The 23,486-nt window shown below is 39.2% G+C and overlaps 1 protein-coding gene across 6 annotated transcripts; it reads right to left on the bottom strand.

Moving 5' to 3' along the window:
* Positions 1 to 299: 299 nt before the first annotated feature.
* Clec4a (C-type lectin domain family 4, member A) lies at positions 300 to 18,775 on the bottom strand. Of its 6 annotated transcripts, none has more exons than XM_087658476.1 (7): positions 18,441 to 18,775; positions 16,441 to 16,557; positions 13,277 to 13,378; positions 5,732 to 5,898; positions 4,634 to 4,746; positions 2,200 to 2,359; positions 300 to 550 (listed from the first exon to the last, which is right to left on the bottom strand). In XM_087658476.1, the coding sequence occupies exons 1-6, from the start codon at positions 18,520 to 18,522 to the stop codon at positions 2,218 to 2,220; spliced, it is 723 nt and encodes a 240-aa protein (XP_087514602.1). In that variant the 5' UTR covers positions 18,523 to 18,775; the 3' UTR covers positions 300 to 550; positions 2,200 to 2,217. The 6 variants fall into 6 exon arrangements, 4 of the variants coding, with proteins under 4 accessions (XP_087514602.1, XP_087514604.1, XP_087514603.1 ...); XM_087658478.1 differs by having other exon boundaries at positions 16,528 to 16,557; XR_015685718.1 differs by lacking the exon at positions 5,732 to 5,898.
* Positions 18,776 to 23,486: the final 4,711 nt, after the last annotated feature.

Genomic DNA, 23,486 nt, shown 5'->3' with positions numbered 1-23,486 from the left:
TGGGCTGGTCCTAGGCCTCCCCTCACATATGTAGCAGATTGGCAGCTTGGTCTACATGTGGGACCCAAACAGCTAGAGTGACAGCTTTCCCAAAAGCTGTTGTCTGTCCCTGGGATATGTTCTTCTAGCTGGGCTACCTTATCTGGCCTTAGTAGAAGAAGATGTGCCTAGCCCCACAGAAACTAAATGTGCTAGGGTCAGGGAATACCGAGGGTGTCTCCATTCATTTAGAGGAAAGTGGGGGAGAGAGGAATGGGGGAAAGATTGTGGGAGAGGTGACCAGGAGGTTTACACTGAGCTGAATACAAAGTGAACAAGTTTAATAAAAACAACAACAAAAATAATAATAATAATAATAACAATAACAAAAACAACAATAACAAATGTTTTGTTAAGAAAGACAAGATTGTACTTTAGAATAATGCTTAGGGCCACCTGTGAGAAGGAGAGGCAGCACAATTTTGGACTGGATCACTTACATAAAGGTCACCAAGCACAAAGACATCTTCTAAGGAGGGTGTGATAATGGAGGGAACAGGGATGGTCTTTACTGCAATTAAGAAAGCAAGAAAAGAGGTAAACATAGTGCCTTGCTACAAGTGACTAGTGTGTACTGCCTACTTACTACAAACTGATTGTCTCATGATTTTAACCTGTACCAAGACTTCATTCATACATTAGAATTCAAATTGTGAAAGACTAGCAAAAAATTTCACTTGGTTTGAGTAAAATTGGCTCACAGTAAAGTGAATATGATCCTTTTTAAAAATAGCAGCTCCAGCTTAGAGAATACTATCTCTGCTTTCCTTTTCTAAAGAAAAGATTTGGCTTAATTAGTAATGTTCAATTTTCCACAAAGATGGAAATGCTGCCTCAGAGGCTGCTGAAGCTTTATTTCACATATTGACTTATATAACTGGTTACATGAACATGTCTGAACTACCTCAGAGCTGAGCAAGATTTGCCTGTTTCCAATTGTCACCATTAGCTTGCTACACAAAATGTTTGAAAAGAAGGAAGCAATTGTCTAACTTCTTCTCTTCTATACCAAATTAGCCAAAATGTTTGTGTCAAAAGATACTAAATTTTACTTAGTGAAAGGCATTTCAGTGTTGTTTTCATATATCTAATAAAGAATGTTTATTATTTCTCATATTTTATAGTGCGAATGCATGTTCACATTTTCAAGTCAGCACTATAGCTACATTAGCAAGTTAGGCCTTATTTTTTCCATTCTTTATTTACCTAAGCCTAAAGTGTAATCCAGGATTGTCCTTAAACATCACTTAAACAACAGACAAAACAAAAATCACTGCATGTTGGTGGCTGGGGCTGTTGCTTTTCATGACACGTTAGAGAGAATAAATGGGGAGATAATCTCTAAAATATTACAATAATTGCTTACTTAATAATTTATCAAATGATCTCAGTAATTAGAGTGAAGAATACATGGTTGTAAAGGGTTCTGAGATCTCTGACACGTTGATGAAGGGGACAAACTGCCAGATAAAATAGATGTAAGTACTGAGAACCACAGTACAATAGAATGTCAATATCACCATCCTGTGTATCTGCATTTTATTTAAATGACTTTAAATGTTCTTCTCTCTCTCTCTCTCTCTCTCTCTCTCTCTCTCTCTCTCTCTCTCTCTCTCACACACACACACACACACACACACACACACACACACACACACTATGGCAATGATGTTAAGTAATAGAAGTAAGTAATGTTTTAATCCTGTATTGGATAATTATTTCATGATGAATATATATGTATATTTCACAGTAAATGTGTGTGTATATATCAATCCAGACACTTCAATTTAAATATTTATATAATTTTACTTCTCAATTTCATGTCAATAAAACCAAAGGTATGTTTTAAAAAAACAGAAAGATGGATAGATCTAGGGAACATATCATACAATCACATGAGTAAATGAAATGTTGAGGAATTGGCAGAAAAGCTCCATGTATGCCATAAAAGGGACTCTGTATACAATCTGACATGTAGAAAATTCTCAATGAAAGTTCATTTTATGACAGAGTAAGTGGATGAATACACAAAGATACATGTGGGCCAGCATTCTCATATGCATAACCATTTGCTTCCCACTTCAATTCTGTGGCCATCTCTTCCATTTGTATAATTTCCCAGGTGTCTGTGTAATAGTGAACAACAATGAAATCACATACCCATGGAGAATGTATGATTCATAACTGTATTTTCTTCATCTGACAAACTGACTGCTGTTTACCACTGCAAGGGATATCATTCCAGCCCCATCCAGAATTAAGATGATTTATTATAACACACTTTTCATCGTCACTGCTGGGCTCACCTTTGTGCCAGAATCTGAAAGAGAGTAAAGAACATCAGGGTGTTGCCTACAATTATGCTTGAAAAGAGGAAGCAAAAGGAAGCAAGCCTGAGGATGAGGTTGGAATTTTTTGAGGTCAAATTCAAGAATGTACACATCAAGTATTCCCCATCTCCATCATGTCCATCACCCATATCTCACATTTCCCTGGATAACAGGGCCCACAGCACTCAAAGTTCTTTTAGCATATTACTTAACTGTTCTCTCAGCACACATCACAGAGGCGATTTCTTCATCCCTATGTCTTGGTACCAGGAGACAGTCACCCCACTGCACTTATTTAGACATTGAAACAGTCTCTCATTACTCTCATGTTTTAACAAAGCTTTTCCATTATACAAAACGACTATGTTAGAGACAGGAGAACTAGTTGAAAACTCTAGATAATCTGTTTATTTCTGTCATCAAGAACAAATAGTTAAAATTCTAAAGTCCTAGTTGCCTTCTCTTAAAATTCAGAGCAATAATCTCACTATTGTTGCAGGACATTTGCTCACATTGTGGTCTCGAGATTATAAACTAGAAAAACCCATTTCCATTGCAGTGTGTCTCAGTCTTCAATCCAAGGTTGTTCTGTTTATTGAAATCAAGTTGTGGTGTAGCTCAGTCCTAGCACACATCTTTCATCTAAGAGCTTCCTCTAATTGGGATTAAACAAATTCAACCATAGAGAGGTAGAGGAAGCAACCAGTTCACAGTGAGTGAACATAAGAAAATACCATTGAGAGTAAGAGGAAGTCTGAACAATGGGTAAAGACATGTACAAAAAGTAAAGGAGAAACATGGAGTTTATAGGGTATTTACAACAGGATGGAAAAGGGGCTTTATTCTTCTCAGACATGGACTGAGTAGGAAGGTCAACTGGGTGCTTTATCTTCCTCTCTGAGATAGCATGATTTCATCTGAGCATCTGGCTCCTGAGTCTTCATTGGTAAAATCGAATATTTGGGATTTGTTTTAAAATACAACGCACTACATATTTTTCAAGTCATATATCAGAACAGAATATGACAACATACTAAGGTAGCAAGAGTTTTTAAATTACTACATCAATATAAAACACAACGACATCAGATTGAGTGCTTTTGAAATGTAAGAAGTAATCAGTAAAGATCTTGATGCCAATTTTTCTTATAAATATATAAATGAGGACAAGAGAGTTACATCAGATATTAAGACTGCTTGCTGCTTTTCCAAAAATCCCATATACAGTCACGAAACCCAGACACTTGTAGATGCCAAGAAATGCATGTTGACAGGAGCCTGATAAAGCTGTCTCCTGAGAGGGTCTCCTAGAGCTTGACAAATACAGAGGCAGGTGCTTGAAGCCAACCATTGAACTAAGAACAGGGTCCCTAATGGAGGAGATAGAGAAAGGACAGAAGGAGCTGAAGGGGTTTGCAACATCATAGGAAAAACAACAATATCAACTAGCCAGATGCCCCAGAGCTCCGAGGGACTAAACCACCAACCAAAAAGTACACATGAAGCGACCCATGGCTCTAGCCACATATGAAGCAGAGGATGGCCTTGTCAGGCATCAGTGGGAGGAATGGTCATTGTCCTGCCAAGGTTGGGTGCCCCAGTGTAGTGCAATGCCAGGGTGGGGAGACAGGAAGGAGTGGTTGGGGAAGCATCCTCATAAAGGCAGGAGGAGGGGGAGATGTGCGGGTGTTTCCGGAGGGGCAACCAAGAAGGGAATAACATTTGAAATGAAAATAAAGAAAATATCCAATAAAAGAAAGAAAACCAAAGAGTGCTTGCTGCTTCTCCAAAAAAAATTGAGGGTTCTGTTCCCAGAACTTACATTGTCCACATCCCACCACCTGTGCTACCCAGTTCCAGGAGATCAAACACACTATTACACGCTCCACAGAAACCCAAACACACATAGTAGGCCCTCATAGAAATACAAATATATATGCATAAGTAAAAGTGAATTAAAGTATATTTTTAAGATATAAACTGAAAAAACATAAAACACGTATAGGTGTAAGGACCTTGATTTGATGCCTTGGCTTTTTATATTCTACATTCTTCAAACTAAATTTCCTCATCTCTGCTGGGAATATCAATAATGTGTGTCTCACAGGACTGCTGTGATGACTAAATGGGGGAGTAAAAATTACTCCAACTCTAGCACTTGCATCAGGAGGGAGCTATTTTAGTTTCATAACCAACAGATGGAACTGCCCAAATTCTCCTCATGCTACAGGACCCAGGAATTCTCTACATAACTCTAGACTCACGTGGCACTCGCATTGTATGGTGTCTGAGAAACCCATTGCCATTGTCGATGACCTGAATCCCAGAGCCCTATAAAATAAGCAGCATCACGGTTCAGGATCCCAGTGATGAAGTCCTAAGGGGAAACAAAGATACAGCTTTCAGCCTGGATTGAGTGATTCATTTTATGTTACAGAATTTCTTATAAGACCATTTAAAATTATTTCAATGATACAAAATTATAGGGGTCAATATAATGCACATATGTAAATACACAAATAATCAAATCCTTCTTCATCTATCTAGGCTCTTAAATACTTTTCAAATTTGATATTAGTATCAATAATTGTACATTGTAGAGGTAGACTTGATATTTTGACTGATTTTTATTGGTCATAGAGAGATGAGAATACAAAGAATCAAGGAATGAAAGAGACTCTCACACCTCCCAAAAGTGCACCTCTTTGTGTATGTCTTCTCTCCCCCTTCAGAAGTATACTCCCTGACATCAGGAGTGCACTTCTCCACCCCCTCTGCCATTCCCAGCCCAAAAGAACACATCTCCTCCATATTATCAGGACACTATTAAAGTCATGACTTATGTTTTAACAATTCTGGAAGCAATCACTGCCCATGATCATAATGAATTCTCATCTCAGATTTACTCCCCTCCTTTCTTCACCAACACCATTCTTGACAGTTTCGTATGAAAGAATTTGATGCTTCTAATCTTTCTTCATGCATAATCTTAGATAATTCATTTCTAATGGCTGATTGTGGCCCTTCCAGTTTGGTAGTGTTTTCCTGTGGCCTTTTATGTAAGGCAGGTGATACTACAGGAGGCATTAGTGTGCAAAAATCACAAACTGGTTTTAAGGCAGAAGCATTTCATCTTTCCCTTCATCCTCAAGTGCTGCATTTCTGATGCCATGGTCCCTTGGGGTTTCATTCCACTGAAACAGGGCCAAGATGTGGAAGGCAAAGGCTGAAGCCACCTTCCCTCCCTATCTTCTGGAATGCCTTCTGCCACAGCACCAACACCCAAGTCAACAAAACTTCCTCTTAGCAGAAACAGGAAGACAACATGCTGGGACCAGGTCCCAGTCTCTCCCAGCATGCACCTGTTCTTCCTTGCTATGGATCACTAGGAGATGAGCACCCATGCTGAAGCAGTTCTTCTCACTCTCGTTCCAAGATGCTTTTGAGTAAGTTGAAGTATGTTTGGTAACCCAGTAGCAGTGGGAACCAAATGGCTTCCAATTCTTTGGGCAACAGCTCCAGCTTTTTTCTTTGGGGGAAGAAGGAAATGCAAATACAATGTAATAAATTAATCCTAAAAACTGCTTGTATGCAGAGAACACATGAAAGCTGGGACTCCTACCTGCTACTAGATGCAGCAGGAGTCCCTTACCCTCACTGCCAAGATACACAAGTCTATCTCTAATGACAGGACCCTTTGTCTAACTGAGGTGCTGTCAGGAAAAGCTAGAAAAACAGAGTATAAAGGACATCCAGGCTCTGAGTATTTAAAGAAAACCATCTGGGTCTCACAAAATTATTACAAAGATTCTACAAATAAATGTAAAGTAGAATGTGAAAGGAAGGTAAAAAATGTAATAAAAATCTAATGTTTTCAAATACAAGTCTTTGTAACTATATGTTTTTTCCATTTAATAATTGAAAAATATTTGAGAGGATAATCTTTTTTAAATGTAGTGGTTATAGTAAAATGGAGTTGACAGAGAAATCAGTTAACTGGAAAAACAAAATCCAAATTGAATTAAATAACAAAGGAAAAACAGATATAAAGAAGGAAAGAATGAAAGAAAGTAAATCTTCTGAAAGACAGTAAGCAAGGGTGCAGGCACATCTAACAGCAGAGGTAAGACCACCACTTCTGCCCCCAGGGACCCACGGAGAACACTCAGGATACACGAACCCAGGAACAGTATGGGAAAGAACCCTTCCTGTTCTGCCTGAAACTGGAGTTGACCCAGTTCCACAATTCTCTGTACCCAAATCTCACTGGGAGGAAGCCAGTCTCCAGGAGTGCTGAACACAGGTATACAAGAAACTCAAACCACTGTCAGAGACAGTAGGACAGGCTAACACTAGAGAAAGCCAGATGGTGAGAGGCAAGCACAGGAAAATAAGCAACAGAAACCAAGACTAAATGGCATCATCAGAGCCCAGTTCTTCCACCACAGCAAATACTGGTTATCCCAACACACCAGAAAAGCAAGATTTGGGTTTAAAATCACATCTCATGATGATGATAGAGGACTTTAAGAAGGACATAAATAATTCCCTTAGGGAAATACAGGACAACACAGGTAAAGTAGAAGCCCTTAAAGAGGAAACACAAAAAACCCTTAAGAATTACAGGAAAAACATCCAAACATGTGAAGGAATTAAACAAAACCATCCAGGATCTAAAAATGGAAATAGAAACAATAAAGAAATTGCAGAGGGAGACAAACCGAGAGAGAAAACATAGGAAAGAGATCAAGAGTCATAGATGCAAGCATCAACAATAGAAATCAAGACATACAATAGAGAATCTCAGGGGCAGAAGATACAACAGAAAACATTGACACAGGGGTCAAAGAAAATGTAAAATGCAAAAAGCTCCTAACCCAAAATATCCAGGAAATCCAGGACACAATGAAGAGTTCAAACATAAAGATAACAGATATAGAAGAGAGTGAAGACTCGAAATTTAAAAGACCAGTAAATATATTCAACAAAATTATAGAAGAAAACATCCCTAACCTAAAGAAAGAGATGCCAATAAACATAAAAGAAACTTACAGAACTCCAAATAGATTGGACCAGAAAGGCATTCCTCCCATCACCAAATGCACAAGACAAAAATTTTTATAAGCATTAAGGAAAATAGGTCAAGTAGCATATAAAGGCCAACCTATTAAACCAGACTACTCACTAGAGGCTATGAAAGCGAGAAGAGCATGAGCAGGTGTCACACAAACCCTAAGAGAATAAAAATGCCAGACCAGGCTACTATATTGAAAAAAAAACCTAAATTAACATACATGGAGAAACCAAGATATCCCAAGACAACTAAATTTAGACAATATCTTTCCACTAATATAATCCTACAAAGGATAATACATGGAAAACCCCAACACAAGGAGGGAAACTATACCCTAGAGAGAGCAAGAAAGTAATCTTCTTGCAACAAAAACAAAAGAAGAGAGTCACACAAAAATAATTCCAACTCTAACAACAAAAATAACATAAAACAACAATCACTATTCCTTAATATTTCTTCACATCAATGGATGCAATTCCCCAATTTAAAAATAAAAAACATAGACTAACAGACTGGAATGTAAAGAGGACCCAGCATTTTCCTGCATGCAGGAAACAGGCCTCAGTGACAAAGACAGACACTACCTCAGAGTAAAAGTCTGGAAAACAATTTTCCAAGCAAATGGTCTGAAGAAACAAGCAGGAGTAGCCATTCTAACATTGAATAAAAATCAACTTTCAAGCAAAATTTATCAAAAAAAGATGAAGAAGGACACTTCATATTCATCAAAGGAAAAATCCACCAAGATGAACACTCAACCCTAAATATATATGCTCCAAATGCAAGGGCACCTATATTCATAAAAGAAACCTTATTAAGTTCAAAGCACTCATTGCATATGACACAATAATAGTGGGAGATTTCAACACCCCACTCTCATCAATGGACAGATCATGGAAACAGAAACTAAACAGAGACATAGAGAAATTAGCAGAAGGTTGGAACCAAATGAACTTAACAGATATTTATGGAACATTACATCCTAAAACAAAAGAATATACCTTTTTCTCAGCACCTCATGGTACCTTATCCAGAATTGACCATATAATCAGCCACAATATAGATAACAGATACAAGATTTAAATAACCCCATGTGGAAAGCCCTTGGTCCTGCCAAGACTGAACACCTAGTGAACGTGATTGTTGGGAGGAGGGTGGTAATGGGGGGAGGATGGGGAGGGGAAGTCCATATAGAAGTGGAGGGGGAAGGTTTTGGGGGATGTTGGCCCGGAAACCGGGAAGGAGAATAAATATTGAAATGTAAATAAGAAATACTCAAGTTAATAAAATTAAAAAAATAACCCCATGTGTCCTATAAGATCACCACTGACTGAGGCTAGCCTTCAATAGCAAACAAAAATGAATACCACATACACATGAAAGCTGAACAATGCTCTACTCAATGATAAATTGCTCAAGGAAGAAATAAAGAAAGAAATTAAGGATATTTTAAAATTTAATGAAAATGAAGAGACAGCATACCAAAAATTATGGAGCTCAATGAAAGCAGTGCTAAGAGGAAAACTCATACCTCTGAGTGCCTCCAAAAACACACAGAGGAGAGCATTCCTTAGCAGCTTGATGGCACACCTAAAAGCTCTAGACCAGAAAGAAGCAAATATGCCGAATAGGAGTAGAAGGCTTCAAAACTCAGAGCTGAAGTCAAATAAGTAGAAAAAGAACTATGCAAAGAATCAAGAAAACCAGGAGCTGGTTCTTTGAGAAAATCAACAAGATAGATAAACACTTAGCCAGACTAACCAAAGGGCACAGAAAGAGTATCCAAATTAAGAAAATCAGAAATGAAAATGGAGACATAACAACAGAATCTAAGGATATTCAGAAAATCATCAGATCCTACTACAAAAGCCTATATTCAACAAAACAGGAAAATCAGGATGGAATGAATAATTTCAAGACAGATACCAGGTATGAAAGTTAAATCGGGATCAGATAAACCATCTAAACTCTCCCATAACTCCTAAAGAAATAAAAGAAATTAATATAAGTCGGCCAACCAAAAAAAGCTCAGGAACCAATGGATTTAGTCCAGAATTCTATCAGACCGTCATAGAAAACCCCATACCAATACTGTCCAAATTATTGCACAAAAGAGAAAGAGAAGGAGCACTACCCAATTCCTTCTATGGATCCACAAGTACACTTATACCTAACCACAGAAAGACCCAACAAAGAAAGAGAACTGCAGAACAATTTCCCTTATGACTATGAACACAAAGATACTCAACAAAATTCTCCCAAGCCAAATCCAAGAATACATCAAAATGATCATCCAGTATGATCAAGTAGGGTTCATTCCAGGGATGCAGGGATGGTTCATTATATGGAAATCCATCGGCATAATTCACTATGTAAACAAACTCAAAGAAAAAAACTGCATAATCATCTCATTGGATGCTGAGAAAGCATTTGACAAAATTCAACACCCCTTCATGATAAAACTACTAGAAAGATCAGGAATTCAAGGCCTGTACCAAAGCATAGAAAAAGCAATATACAGAAAACCAGTAGTTAACATCAAACTAAATGAAGAGAAACACGAAACAGTCCCACTAAAATCAGGGACTAGAGAAGAATGCCCACTCTCTCCCTATTTATTCAATATAGTACTCGAAGTCCTAGCCAGAGTAATCAGACAACAAAAGGAGGTCAACCGGATGCAAATGGGAAAGGAAGAAGTCAAAATATCACTATTTGCAGATGGTATGATAGTATACTTAAGGGACCACAAATGTTTCACCAGAGAAATACTATGCCTAATAAACAGCTTCAGCAAAGTGACTGGGTATAAAATTAACTCAAATAAACCAGTAGCCTTCTTCTACTCAAAAGATAAACAGGCTGTGAAAGAAATGAGGGAAATGACATCTTTCACAATAGTCAAAAATAACACAAAATTCCTCGGTTTGACTCTAACCAACCAAGTGAAAGATCTGTATGACAAGAACTTCTAGTCTCTGAAGAAAGAAATTGAAGATCTCAGATGGAAAGATCTCCGAAGCTTAAAAATTGGCAGGATTGATATAGTAAAAATGCCATATTGCCAAAAGTAATATACAGATTCAATGCAATAGCCATCAAAATTCCAACTCAACTCTTCATGGAATTAGAAAGAGCAATTTCCAAATTCATTTGAAATAACAAAAAACCCAAGATAGCAAAAACTATCCTCAACAATAAAAGGACTTCAGGGGGAATCACTATCCCTGAACTCAAGCAGTATTACAGAGCAATAGTGGTAAAAACTGCATGGTATTGGTACAGAGACAGATAGATAGACCAGTGGAATAGAATTGAAGAACCAGAAATGAACCCACACACCTATGTTCACTTGATTTTTGACAAAGAAACCAAAGCCATCCAATGGAAAAAAGATAGCCTTTTCAGCAAATGGTGCTGGTTCAACTGGAGGTCAGCATGTAGAAGAATGCAGATCTATCCATGCTTATCACCCTGTACAAAGCTTAAGTCCAAGTGGATCAAGGACCTCCACATCAAACCAGATACACTCAAACTAACAGAAGAAAAAGTGGGGAAGCAACTCAACCACATGGGCACTGGAGAAAATTTCCTGAACAAAACACCAATGGCTTATGCTCTAAGATCAAGAATTGACAAATGGGACCTCATAAAACTGCAAAGCTTCTGTAAGGCAAAGGACACTGTCATTAGGACACAACAGCAACCAACAGATTGGGAAAACATCTTTAACAATACGACATCTGATAAAGGGCCAATATCCAAAATATACAAAGAACTCAAGAAGTTAGACTCCAGAGAACCAAATAACCCTATTTTAAAAAGTGCTACCGAGTTGAACAAAGAATTCTCAGCTGAGGAATACTGAATGGCTGAGAAGTATCTAAAGAAATGTTCAACACCCTTAGTCATCAGGGAAATGCAGTTCAAAACAACCTGAGATTATACCTCACACCAGTCAGAATGGCTAAGATAAAAAACTCAGGAGATAGCACATGCTGGCAAGGATATGGAGAAAGAGGAACACTTGTTCATTTTTGGTGGGATTGCAAACTGGTACAGCCAGAACATGACAAATACAGAGGTGAATGCTGGCAGCAAGCCATCGAACTGAGAACGGGGTCCCCGTTGGAAGAATTAGAGAAATGATTGAAGGAGCTGAAGGGTCTTCCAACCCCATAAGAACAACAGTACCACCCAACCAGAACTCCCAGGGGCTAAACTACTACCCAAAGACTACACATGGACAGACTCATGGCTCCAGTTGCATACGCAGCAGAAGATGGCCTTGTTGGGTAGCAATGGGAGGAGAAGCTTTTGGTCCTGCCAAGACTGAAATCTCCAGTGGAGGCGAATGTAAGGGTGGGGAGGCGGGAAGGTGTGTGGTTGGGGAGGGGGAACACCCTTATAGAAGAAGGTAAGGGGGACGGGATGGGAGCTTATGTCTGGGAAACTGGGAAAGGGGATAACATTTGAAATGTCAATAAAAATATTTGGAAAAAAAGGAAAGACAAATATAGTACATACTATACACTTATAAGTTAATTGAAGTTAATTGAAAGATTATCTTACTACAATCTACAAACCCAAAAGACTAAATATCAAGGGGGACCATATGAATCTCCTTGGAAATGGCAAATATAATAGATCTTATGGATAGACTGAGGGGCAGGTGCAGATTGGAACAGAAAAAATGAAGTTCAGGGTGGGAGAGATGATTGTGGGATTTGGGGAAGTTATGTGGAAACTTAGTACAGTGGAGACTCCCTGTAATATATAAAGGTAACCCTAATAAAGACTCCTAGTAATGGGTGATGTAGATCCTGAGCTGACTATCTTCTGTAACCAGGCTCCCAACAACAAGATAGGGACCTCAACCCAGCCACAAAATCTTTGACCTAAAATTTGTCCTGCCTACAAGATGTTGTGAGGCAATAGTGACACAGAACTTGTAGGAGTAGCCAACCAATGGCTGGTCCTACTTGATGTCCAAGCCACAAGAAGGAGGCCATGTCCAACACTTCCTGGATGACCAGGAACTAAAGACTGAATAGCCCAGACACCTAGGATAGAAGCAAACACAACTGGAAAAAAGTCAATTAAATGATTCCCAATGATTTTCTGCTATACTCATAGATCTTTGCCTAGCCCAACTGTCATCAGAAAGCTTTCATCCATCAACTGCTGAAAACAGATGCAAAGGCCCACAGCCATACAGAAACAGAACTTGGAGAATGAAGAAGAAAGTGAAGAAGGATTATAGGCTCCAGAAGGGTCAAGGATTCCAGAAGAACATGGCCCATAGAATAAATTAAGCAAAGGGCTTACAGAGACTGAATCAGCAATCACAGAACTTACACAGACTTGTACTAGGTCCTCTACAGGCATGTTATGTTTATCTATCTTGGTGTTCTTGTGGGACTCCTAACAGTAGAGTTGTCTCTGAAACTTTGCCTGCTATTAAGACCATTTTCCTCCTCCTGGATTACTTTGCTCAGCCTTGATAGGAGGTTTGGTGCCTAGTCTTATTGTACCTTGTTATACCAGGTTCTATGGATGAAGGCCCTGGGAGGCCTCTTCTTTTTTTGGAGGGAAAGAGAGCAGAGGTGGATCTGTGGGAGAACTGGAGGTAGGAGGGTTTGATTAGGAAGAGTGTATGGAGGGATACAAGCCATTGCAGTGTAATGTAGGAGATAAGAATCAATAAGAAAGGAAAAATGGGAGGGAGGGGGACAGAGGGAAGGAACAATGGAGGAAGAGAGAAAGGGAGATATATAAAACTATTACACTCTACAGGAGCAATCAAATGCTTAGGTACATTATTACTTCTTACCTTCCATGAGCAAAACATTTTTTATGCAGTTCAATTCTTTGTGAGTTATACCTTTTATAGCTTTTTTTTCTTCAAGAAATTGAGAGTACTTCTGAAAATAAACTGTAAGAAAACAGAACCAAAACCACTCATTTGCATGATAGAAGTATGCCTTTCTATTTTCTACTATGGTACATAAGTAGATCTATGACATCCAGATTACTAAGTAGACAGAGCCTGACTATGGTTCCCATCACACTACAATCAATGGAATCCTCAGCCTCCTATTTTGAAACCATGGATACTTTCAGAACTCACAGAAGCACAAGTGATTTAAAAGGCAGGATGGGTCAATTATTAAGACTGTAAAGGGAGTGAGCCATATCCTTGAATGGTGAATGTAAAATGAAAATGCTAATTCTTCAAGGAAATGAAACAGAGATAGATATGCATGTTTAAGACTATAAAGAATGGGCTGGAGAGATGGCTCAACGGTTAAGAGCACCCGACTGCTCTTCCAGAGGTCATGAGTTCAATTCCCAGCAACCACATGGTGGCTCACAACCATCTGTAAAGAGATCTGATGCCCTCTTCTGGTGTATCTGAAGACAGCTACAGTGTACTTATATATAATAAATGAATAAATCTTTTTAAAAAAAGACTATAAGGAACCTTCGCTTTGGGAGGAAAAGAAGATAAGTAATTCTGAGTAGTTATAGCTTATTTTAGAGTGTGAAATAAGGAGAGAGAAAAAATGTGTCTACAGAGCATTGCTTTCTTCCCTAAACTCTTCTTTTTGACAGACTCACTCCTCCATGCACCACACTCTTGCTCACTCGGAATAAAACCAACTAGCCTCTCCCTCTACAACTGAATTTCTCCACTATCCTGCCTGTGTCTTTGTCTTCATTATGCCATCACTTTTGCTTCCTCCATTTCTCCAATACCAGTTTTGAAGTGGGTCATCAGTGATATACCTAGGCACTCATTAGCCATCTTGTTATTGTACTTGAAACTAGTTTTCTTCCCTCTTAGGTCTTGAGACATTGCTCTGTCCTGATTTTGCCTCACCTTTTGGACATCACTTCTTGTTATCTTCTATAATCCCTTCTCCCTCCATCCACCCTGCAAAATGTAACATTTCCTATGGCCCTGCCATTAAGCTGCTTTCACATACAAATTCTTCCCAAGAGATATCATTGCTATGATCTTGTGTAGTGCCTATTCTAAAGAGCTTTTGGCTCAATAAACAATAACATATTAGGTTCAACTCAATATGCCTAAAACTCAAATCAACATTTACCAACTTAAACCTATGATTTATATATTTTCTGCCTCTTTGAATAACTTCATGGTTGCTGAGTTTTTGTCATAAGAATATTAAAGTTACATTTTTCTTCTTGGACCCTTTAATTCCTAGATCTCAATATTCATCAAACATCTATTTCCTTGGTCCTATACTCTTTACATCTCAAAGCTGCCTCCTCTCATGTTCTCCAGACACTTATCTCATTATCAGGTTACAAATTAGTCCTCTCATTTTTTTCTTTAGCCTAATTATTGTATTTTCAGATTCCTGCAGAAACAATGCCTATAACCTATATATGCCTATACCAATTCCCTACTTGAAGAGTACAGTGGTTCTCCCTGGTATTGATGTTGCAAAACCATGACCACAATTTTTAACTTCTGTATCCACACATCGCTGCAATGTAATTTTGCAACTGTCTCAGCATATATATATATATATATATATATATATATATATATATATATATATATATATATGGCTTCTGCACTAGCTGACCAAGAGGATTGCAAAACGAGCTCTGATCTACTCTCCAGCTAAATTTTTCGAGAGCCTGACTCACCCTCAATCTTGGAAATCTCCAAGCTGTCATATAAAAAAGGCATGCCCAGACCCACATAAGGACTCATATAAAGGTGAGCCATACTGTTAGTCATTCCAGCTGGCCACCTCTTCCTCAGAGGCTGAGTTGCCTGGACTGGTAACTGACAATATATACATGCGTAAGTTCAGCTAGGGCCAGAGTAGCTGCTCAGTGGAAATCAGCCAAAATTGCCAAACCATGGAAGCATAAGATAAATGAGATAAATAATAAATAAGTGTTTCAGTTCACTACGTTTATACTGATATATTAAGTGGAAAACAATACTTGATTAAAGAACACTGTTTAGGAGAAAACTCTTTCATAACACATGCTCTGCATCCTGCTTGTGTCAACCTGAGGAAATATCACTTCTTCACTTAGCACTGTGTGTCTCAACCACTCATGCTTCAGTTTCATCCTTCTGCGACATTCTTAGCACCCACAGATCTAGGTGTCACTTATTCTAGGACAGCTATCACAGCACAACAATTCCTAAACAACAGTGCAGACACTAGTTCATTTTTATCTGATACAGTCTTTTTGCAAGGCCCAAGCTAGATCCAAACTTGCTCTCCTACGTCTAACATCCTGAATAGCTGGGATAATAGGAGTGTGCCACTGTATTTAGCTAATACTGATTCACTGACTTGCCTCTAAATTTCTTGAGAAGGGAGTCTGTATTCGCCCTGGACTTGGTCTGACACATCGACCGACATACATTAATGCATATTACATTCTGAGTGATCAAATAAATGAGTAGAACATCCTAAATATACTACTTTTCACAGATTCTTAAGTTTTTCATAAATGCTCAAATCTTTGATGAACAGAAATCCACACATTTACTCAGGCTGCTTTTAGATTTCTCATAATACTAGATAGGACAGAAGTAGCTAGGAATTAGTTAAAGAACTCTTCTTGGATAATTTCTTTCCAACTCTTTCTTGTCCACAAGCTTACACTAGATGAAGAAGCCCTATGCACGTACAGCTTGACCTCTTGATGCCAATGAGAAAATGTAGAGTTGACCTCCCAGTCTAATAAAGATAATAGTCCACAAAGTTCACTTCACAACCCCACACAGACACTCATAAATGTGATTCAATTTCTTTCCTGAGAATGGATTTCATTTTCCCCTAACTCAAGGACAAATGAAAAGTCACAATGGAATCCTTTGAATTTATTTTTCCCAAAGAATATTTCTTCATATTTCCATTAAATGCCAGCTGCTACAGTGGAACCTTTCTTCATCTAAGACAGACATGGCCCCATTGATTCATCTAGAATACTTACTGATGAAAGCAACTAAGAATGTGATTGCTAGCAGCAGGAGAAGTACCATAAGGGATGTAAAAGGCACCAAAAGGGAACCAGGCTTACTTAGATGACGGGTAGGTTTCTCTCTGGGAGCTAGAAGGAGAAGCACATTCATTTCATGAGAAATAAGTTACATCCTTGTTTCTTCTTTTACACCCTCCTCTTCATTTTCCTCCATGACACATAAGTACTAATAGCAGGAACATTTAAAATAATAAAAAAATAAAGCACAAGCTTACACTGTTGAAATAACTGATATTAATATTCTGAGATCTGAAAAAATACTTTGAATATATATATGTGTGTGTGTATCCATACATATGTACATATTTATACATATATTTATATGTGAATGTATATTATAAAAATACTTATTCATGTATTTTCAGGGAGTTTTTTGTTTTGTTTCTTTTGTTTGGGTTTTTATTTCGGTTTGTTTGTTTGTTTGTTTGTTTGTTTGTTTGTTTTTGGTGATGTGAAGTGTAATGAGCTAGGATCTCACTGTGTAGTCCTGGGTGGTCTGCAACTCATTATGTAGAATAGAATGGGCACAAATCCCCAGTGATTCTCCTGCCTCTGCTTTCTGAGTGCTGGAATTGGACCAAACCTGGCCTTTTCAGCAAGTGCTAAAGAATGTATATATAATATTTTTCCCACATGACAACACAACATAAACACTGCCACCTGGCCTACAGCTTTTCTTTGTGTCAGTATTGTAAATATATTTTCTTTTTTATTTTTTTTAAGATTTTTTTTATTAACTTGAGTATTTCTTATATACATTTCGAGTGTTATTCCCTTTCCTGGTTTCTGGGCAAACATCCCCTAATCCCTCCCCCTCCCCTTCTTCATGGGTGTTCCCCTCCCCATCCTCTTCCATTGCCGCCCTCCCCCCAACAATCTAGTTCACTGGGGGTTCAGTCTTAGCAGGACCCAGGGCTTCCCCTTCCACTGGTGCTCTTACTAGGATATTCATTGCTATGAGGTCAGAGTCCAGGGTCAGTCCATGTATAGTCTTTAGGTAGTGGCTTAGACCCTGAAAGCTCTGGTTGCTTGGCATTGTTGTACATATGGGGTCTCGAGCCCCTTCAAGCTCTTCCAGTTCTTTCTCTAATTCCTTCAACGGGGGTCCTATTCTCAGTTCAGTGGTTTGCTGCTGGCATTCGCCTCTATTTGCTGTATTCTGGCTGTGTCTCTCAGGAGCGATCTACATCCCGCTCCTGTCGGTCTGCACTTCTTTGCTTCATCCATCGTGTCTAATTGGATGGCTGTATATGTATGGGCCACATGTGGGGCAGGGTAAATATATTTTCATGTCACTGAATTTTCATGGTGTTCTTTACTGTGGTTGCAATACTGTATATTTAAAATCACTTCCAGACAGTCCAAATATTAAATACAAATGTACAATAAAAGATAAATATTTCTGATCATAGTCCCCTTCTTTAGCATGAGGTCAGTTGGCTAGCTACCATCAAATGGCTAGAAACTTTCCTGGAGGAAGGTACAATTTAATGGCAGAGCAACTGCCTATCCAGTGAGAGTTTTTGCTCTCGTCTATAGTATAAAAGAAAAAAGTTCCTTCAGGAAAAAAGCTCCAAAAAATGAAAGAGTTTTCCTGAAGTTACAAAATACTGTCAAGCAGAGAGGGAAGAGCTCACATTAAAAAAATGATTTAATTTTCAGAAAAATATTTCATTTATATTCATTTATATAGAGCAGGAAATACAGCAGAATTCAAGATAAAGTTTCTGTAAATAACAAGAGCAAAAATCATGTCAAGAAAGCTTTTCCTTCCCACTGTACAACTCTACAGCTCTTCAAGTCAATCTACAAATGGTTTAAACATCTGAGACTCCAGTAAAATACCAGATGGGATCACTCAAAGTCACAAATACCACCCAACTTTGTGAATGACCATTCCTTTATACACCCATCTTTGTTAAGTACAAAAACGGGATTTTGTTTTGTTTTACCTGCAGGAGATCCTGAGTAGGTGACCGAGGAGTTGGATTCATTCTTGATCCTTACTTCTGCATAAGTGATTTCTGAAGCCATATCAAGAAAAGAATTTCCTCCGTCAAAAAGAGCACCTTGTTCCCTCTCTAAGATTCTGTGTTATACGAGAACCAATCACAGTGATAAGATGTCATATCACACATTTATGTGAAAGAAGAGGCATGTCTCATGAGGATAAACCATATAAGAACAAGAAACCACACACAGGTTCACTCAGGTCACACAAGGGAGATGCAACCTCTTAATATAGGAAAATAAAAATTGTAGCCCTCAAACGCACTCAGCAAGATATGCAAGGTCTACAAAGTAGGAACTCAAAGGGGGAAGGAAAGAAATAGGAAGGAGGGGAAAAGCGGAACCATGCTATTAGAAAACTGTGTCTTAAGACTCTACAATAAGCATAAGTTTGTGCACTTCTATATATAAATGTGGTTTCTAGCAAACTAGAAAAGATGAGCAAACACTTAAGGCACAATATTGATTTTGACTGAAAAGGCAATTTTTGATACCACATTCCAGAGGTCCATTAGCCCTCACCATTGTGTGGGCTCACACTTTTCTCTCAGCTGCCTCCAGTGTGGGGAATGCAAAGCTCAGATCCTGTTTCTTCTGAAGCTGCTCCTCTCAGCACTCTGCCACAGGTCCATAGTTAGCTGCATGGAAACTCCCCACTCACTTTGCTACTGGCCACATTCAGAGATCCTGAAACAGCTCTGTATAGTAATTATGGGAGGATCTGTCCTCTCCTGTGTCTCTCTTCCATTAATCCCTATGCTCCTCAGCACAGGCTCTAAATATTCACTACACTTTGGGGAATACTTGGGAAAATAAAATGGATACAAGAGGGGACACTTACATTAGTTGCTGAAGATGGGATCATTTGAGTCCCTCCCACAGACATCTTCCAGCTCATAGCCACATGCTTAACCTACACTTAGTCCAAATACCTTCCTTCTTTGAATCTTCTCTAGCTACTTCCATGTTCCTACACATAACAAGCATACAGCATGTGCATGCATAAGAAACACACACACATCTTGCTTTTATTAGTTTTCTCTTGCTTTTATACACAAACATACTAAACATACTGAAAACCACGGATTCAAACTATTACTCCCATTTCAGTATAAAGCCACAGGTTTCATTTATTTCCCAAATTTAGCATTTCTAATCTACATCTATGGTAGAAAACAAATCTATGCCCATTATTATCTATCAAACTCTTGGATGCTACCCATCTCCTTCCCACAATGACCCTCACCCTTCACTAAGAGGCCTGTCCTTTCTGGATGAACTCTAAACCTCAGGTCAAGCCTACGTCCTGTAAAGTTATACCTTCTTCTCTTAAGCTGGATGTTCCAACACAAGACCAGACACCTTACTGAGGTTCTGACACCCTGCCTGAGAGAAGCTTCCTTCACCCAACTTGTGCTCTGACTCCGTGTGTGATCTCTTGGGAGACTCCACTCAGCCTCGCTGAAGTTTTAGCACTCCACCAAGGTCACCTTGATGGGCAGAAGCACTCATCACGCTGGAAAGTATTGAGTGGCCATACAGAGACATCCCACCAAGCAGACAGCATCCTTACCTTGCCAGTCTCTGAAACCAACATCATTTCTGCCTTCTACATAGACACCCTCCTCATCCTACATGACTGCTAAGACTCAATGCCAGGTCATCCACAGCCAGGCAAGGATATTCTCCTTACCTTAACAGACAGTAATGTCCCACAGTGAGCTTTCCCCCATGTACACTCTTTGCCATGCCTGATCTACCCTCTGCAAGGAAGCAGTTTTGGTTTCTTTAAAAAGCACAGAAATATAAGAATATATTTTCACTTTAATCTCAGATGTGGGAATATGTGGTTGCTTCAGACTTTCCACAGCAGCTGACTGTGACTAACCTTGAGCTCTGGTGGTGCTGTGATTATTCCAGTTGCAGACAGTTTCTGCAGTTGTGCCATGTTTGGAATTCTGGAAAATTTTCAGAAAGTATATAAATTCTAGAGCTGCAGTAGACAGGGTTGGCAGTTGTGAGGGGGAGGGGTTTCAGTTTTTTAGTAGTCACACACAAAGAAGAAATAAGAGAGAGAATAGATTCAAGGATCTCTATCTTCCTCGTCTTTCCATCTAGACTCTTTCTCCTATCTACTTAAAGGGGTGAAATAGTGGGGAACCGAGTTAAAGAGTGGGAAGAACAAGAACCCAAAAAGTAGCAAAGACAGCAACAAGTGGTGCCTCAGCCTTGGGCTCAAAATTTAAAGATAAAATGGGAAATTTGAATTCAAATGCCATGAAAGAAATTTGGGAGAGAAGATGTGGATATTTTGTTTTAAGAAGCCAACAAAAAGTGCATTGCATCTGCTACTGCTGGGTATCCATCCCCACCTTACTCCCAGAGGGATTTTCTGGGTCTGTTTTTTTTTTCTTTTCCTTCTTCACATATTTTGTTTCAAAAAAGGCTTGAAAGACTGGCCGAGGAGTTGGAAAAATTGTGGCTGAAAATGAGGAAGCATAGTAAAACTAAAAAGAGGAGGGAGGAACAAAAGGAGTCAGTCTGGCTCCATGTTTCTGAGAGGACTGTAGAGTGGAGTGTACAACTGAAAAACTGTGGATGGAGGTGGAAGCACAGGGGAGTATGGAACACCGAAAAGGGAGAATAAAAGGTTCAGGCCTAGTAACTGAGCAAGAGAATAGGAATTTCCCACAGGAAGAAAGAGGAAATAGACTTGCCAGAGGGTGAATAGGTCAGAGAAAAGCTGAAAAAGCAGGAGGATAATCTGAAGAAACAGGCCATTTTGAAAAAAAGGTTCATCTCTAACCAACTGTGTTGCCAGAGGGGGAGAAGGGGCACCCTAGGGTTATGAGACCACCTCAACTTTCCCAAAAGATACACAACTAAGCCTGGTGCTGAATGGTATGGAGTAAGGTTATGACAAGAAACGATGGCATCCCATAGAAATGATAGCTCTAATACATTTTAAAGAAGCCATGATGTCATAAGAATGCACTCAACTGACTGCGTCTGAGACACCGCCGAAACCTGAAGGGACCGACCAGATAAACAGTTCTCTACACCCAAATCCCGTGGGAGGGAGAGCTAAACGTTCAGAGAGGCAGACACGCCTGGGAAACCAGAAGAGTCTACACTCAGCCCACATCTCTGACTCCAGAGGAAAACACCAAATGCCATCTGGAACCCTGGTGCACGGAATATCCCAGAAAGGGCGGCACAGATCTTCCTGGTTGCTGCCGCCACGGAGAGCTCATAAGCAACACTCCACGAGCAAACTTGAGCCTTGGGACCACAGGTAAGACAAACCTTCCAGCTCCAAGCGACCTGCCTGGTGAACTCAAGACACAGGCCCACAGGAACAGCTGAAGACCTGTAGATAGGAAAAACTACAGGCCCGAAATCAGAACTCTCAGTCCCCATAACTGGCTGAAAGAAAACAGGAAAACAGGTCTACAGCACCCCTGACACACAGGCTTATAGCACAGTCTAGCCACTGTCAGAAATAGCAGAACAAAGTAACACTAGAGATAATCTGATGGTGACAGGCAAGCGCAGGAACCCAAGCAACAGAAACCAAGACTACATGGCATCATCAGAGCCCAATTTTCCCACCAAAGCAAACACAGAATATCCAAACACACCAGAAAAGCAAGATCTAGTTTCAAAATCATATATGATCATGATGCTGGAGGACTTCAAGAAAGACATGAAGAACTCCCTTAGAGAAACACAGGAAAACATAAATAAACAAGTAGAAGCCTTCAGAGAGGAATCACAAAAATCCCTGAATAAATTCGAGGAAGACATAAATAAACAAGTAGAAGCCTATAGAGAAGATTCACAAAAATCCCTGAAAGAATTCCAGGAAAACAAATCAAACAATTGAAGGAATTAAAAATGGAAATAGAAGCAATCAAGAGAGAACACATGGAAACAACCCTGGATATAGAAAACCAAAGGAAGAGACAAGGAGCCTTAGATACAAGCATCACCAACAGAATACAAGAGATAGAAGAGAGAATCTCAGGAGCAGAAGATTCCAAAGAAATCATTGACTCGACCCGCGGATCCCGGCCCACAGCCGCTCTCTGCTCCCAGACCCGGTGACATTTCATATTCATCAAAGGAAAAATCCACCAAGATGAACTCTCAATCCTAAATATCTATGCCCCAAATACAAGGGAACCTACATACGTAAAAGAAACCTTACTAAAGCTCAAAGCACACATTGCACCTCACACAATAATAGTAGGAGATTTCAACACCCCACTCTCATCAATGGACAGATCATGGAAACAGAAATTAAACAGAGACGTAGACAGACTAAGAGAAGCCATGAACCAAATGGACTTAACAGATATTTATAGAACGTTCTATCCTAAAGCAAAAGGATATACCTTCTTCTCAGCTCCTCATGGATATTTGGATATGTTTTGTTGCCAATTTCTCCAAAATTGACCATATAATTGGTCAAAAAATGGGCCTCAACAGGTACAGAAAGAGAGAAATAATCCCATGCGTGCTATCAGACCACCACGGCCTAAACCTGGTCTTCAACAACAATAAGGGACAAACACCCACATATACGTGGAAGTTGAACAATGCTCTACTCAACGATAACCCGGTCAAGGAAGAAATAAAGAAAGAAATTAAGGACTTCTTAGATTTTTAATTGAAAAGAAGGTACAACATACCCAAACTTATGGGACACAATGAAAGCTGTGCTAAGAGGAAAACTCATAGCTCTGAGTGCCTGCAGAAAGAAACAGGAGAGAGCATATGTCACCAGCTTGACAGCACACCTAAAAGCTCTAGAACAAAAAGAAGCAAATACACCCAGGAGGAGTAGAAGGCAGGAAATAATCAAACTCAGAGCTGAAATCAGCCAGGTAGAAACAAAAAGAACCATAGAAAGAATCAACAGAACCAAAAGTTGGTTCTTTGAGAAAATCAACAAGATAGATAAACCCTTAGCCAGACTAACGAGA

This window comes from Rattus norvegicus, chromosome 4 (assembly GCF_021556685.1).
Source record: "Rattus norvegicus strain SHRSP/BbbUtx chromosome 4, alternate assembly SHRSP_T2T, whole genome shotgun sequence".
Taxonomy (NCBI): Eukaryota; Metazoa; Chordata; class Mammalia; order Rodentia; family Muridae; genus Rattus; species Rattus norvegicus.
This window is presented reverse-complemented; position numbering and strand designations above follow the sequence as displayed.

Coding starts and splice junctions, on each gene's coding strand:
- Clec4a (XM_087658476.1), bottom strand. CDS start 18,522: ATGGCTTCAGAAATCACTTATGCAGAAGTAAGGATCAAGAATGAATCC. Junction 5,899..13,276: donor AAATGTTTTGCTCATGGAAG/GTAAGAAGTAAT, acceptor CTTCCCCCAAAG/AAAAAAGCTGGAGCTGTTGC. Junction 4,747..5,731: donor TCCATAGCAAGGAAGAACAG/GTGCATGCTGGG, acceptor GTTTCCCCTTAG/GACTTCATCACTGGGATCCT.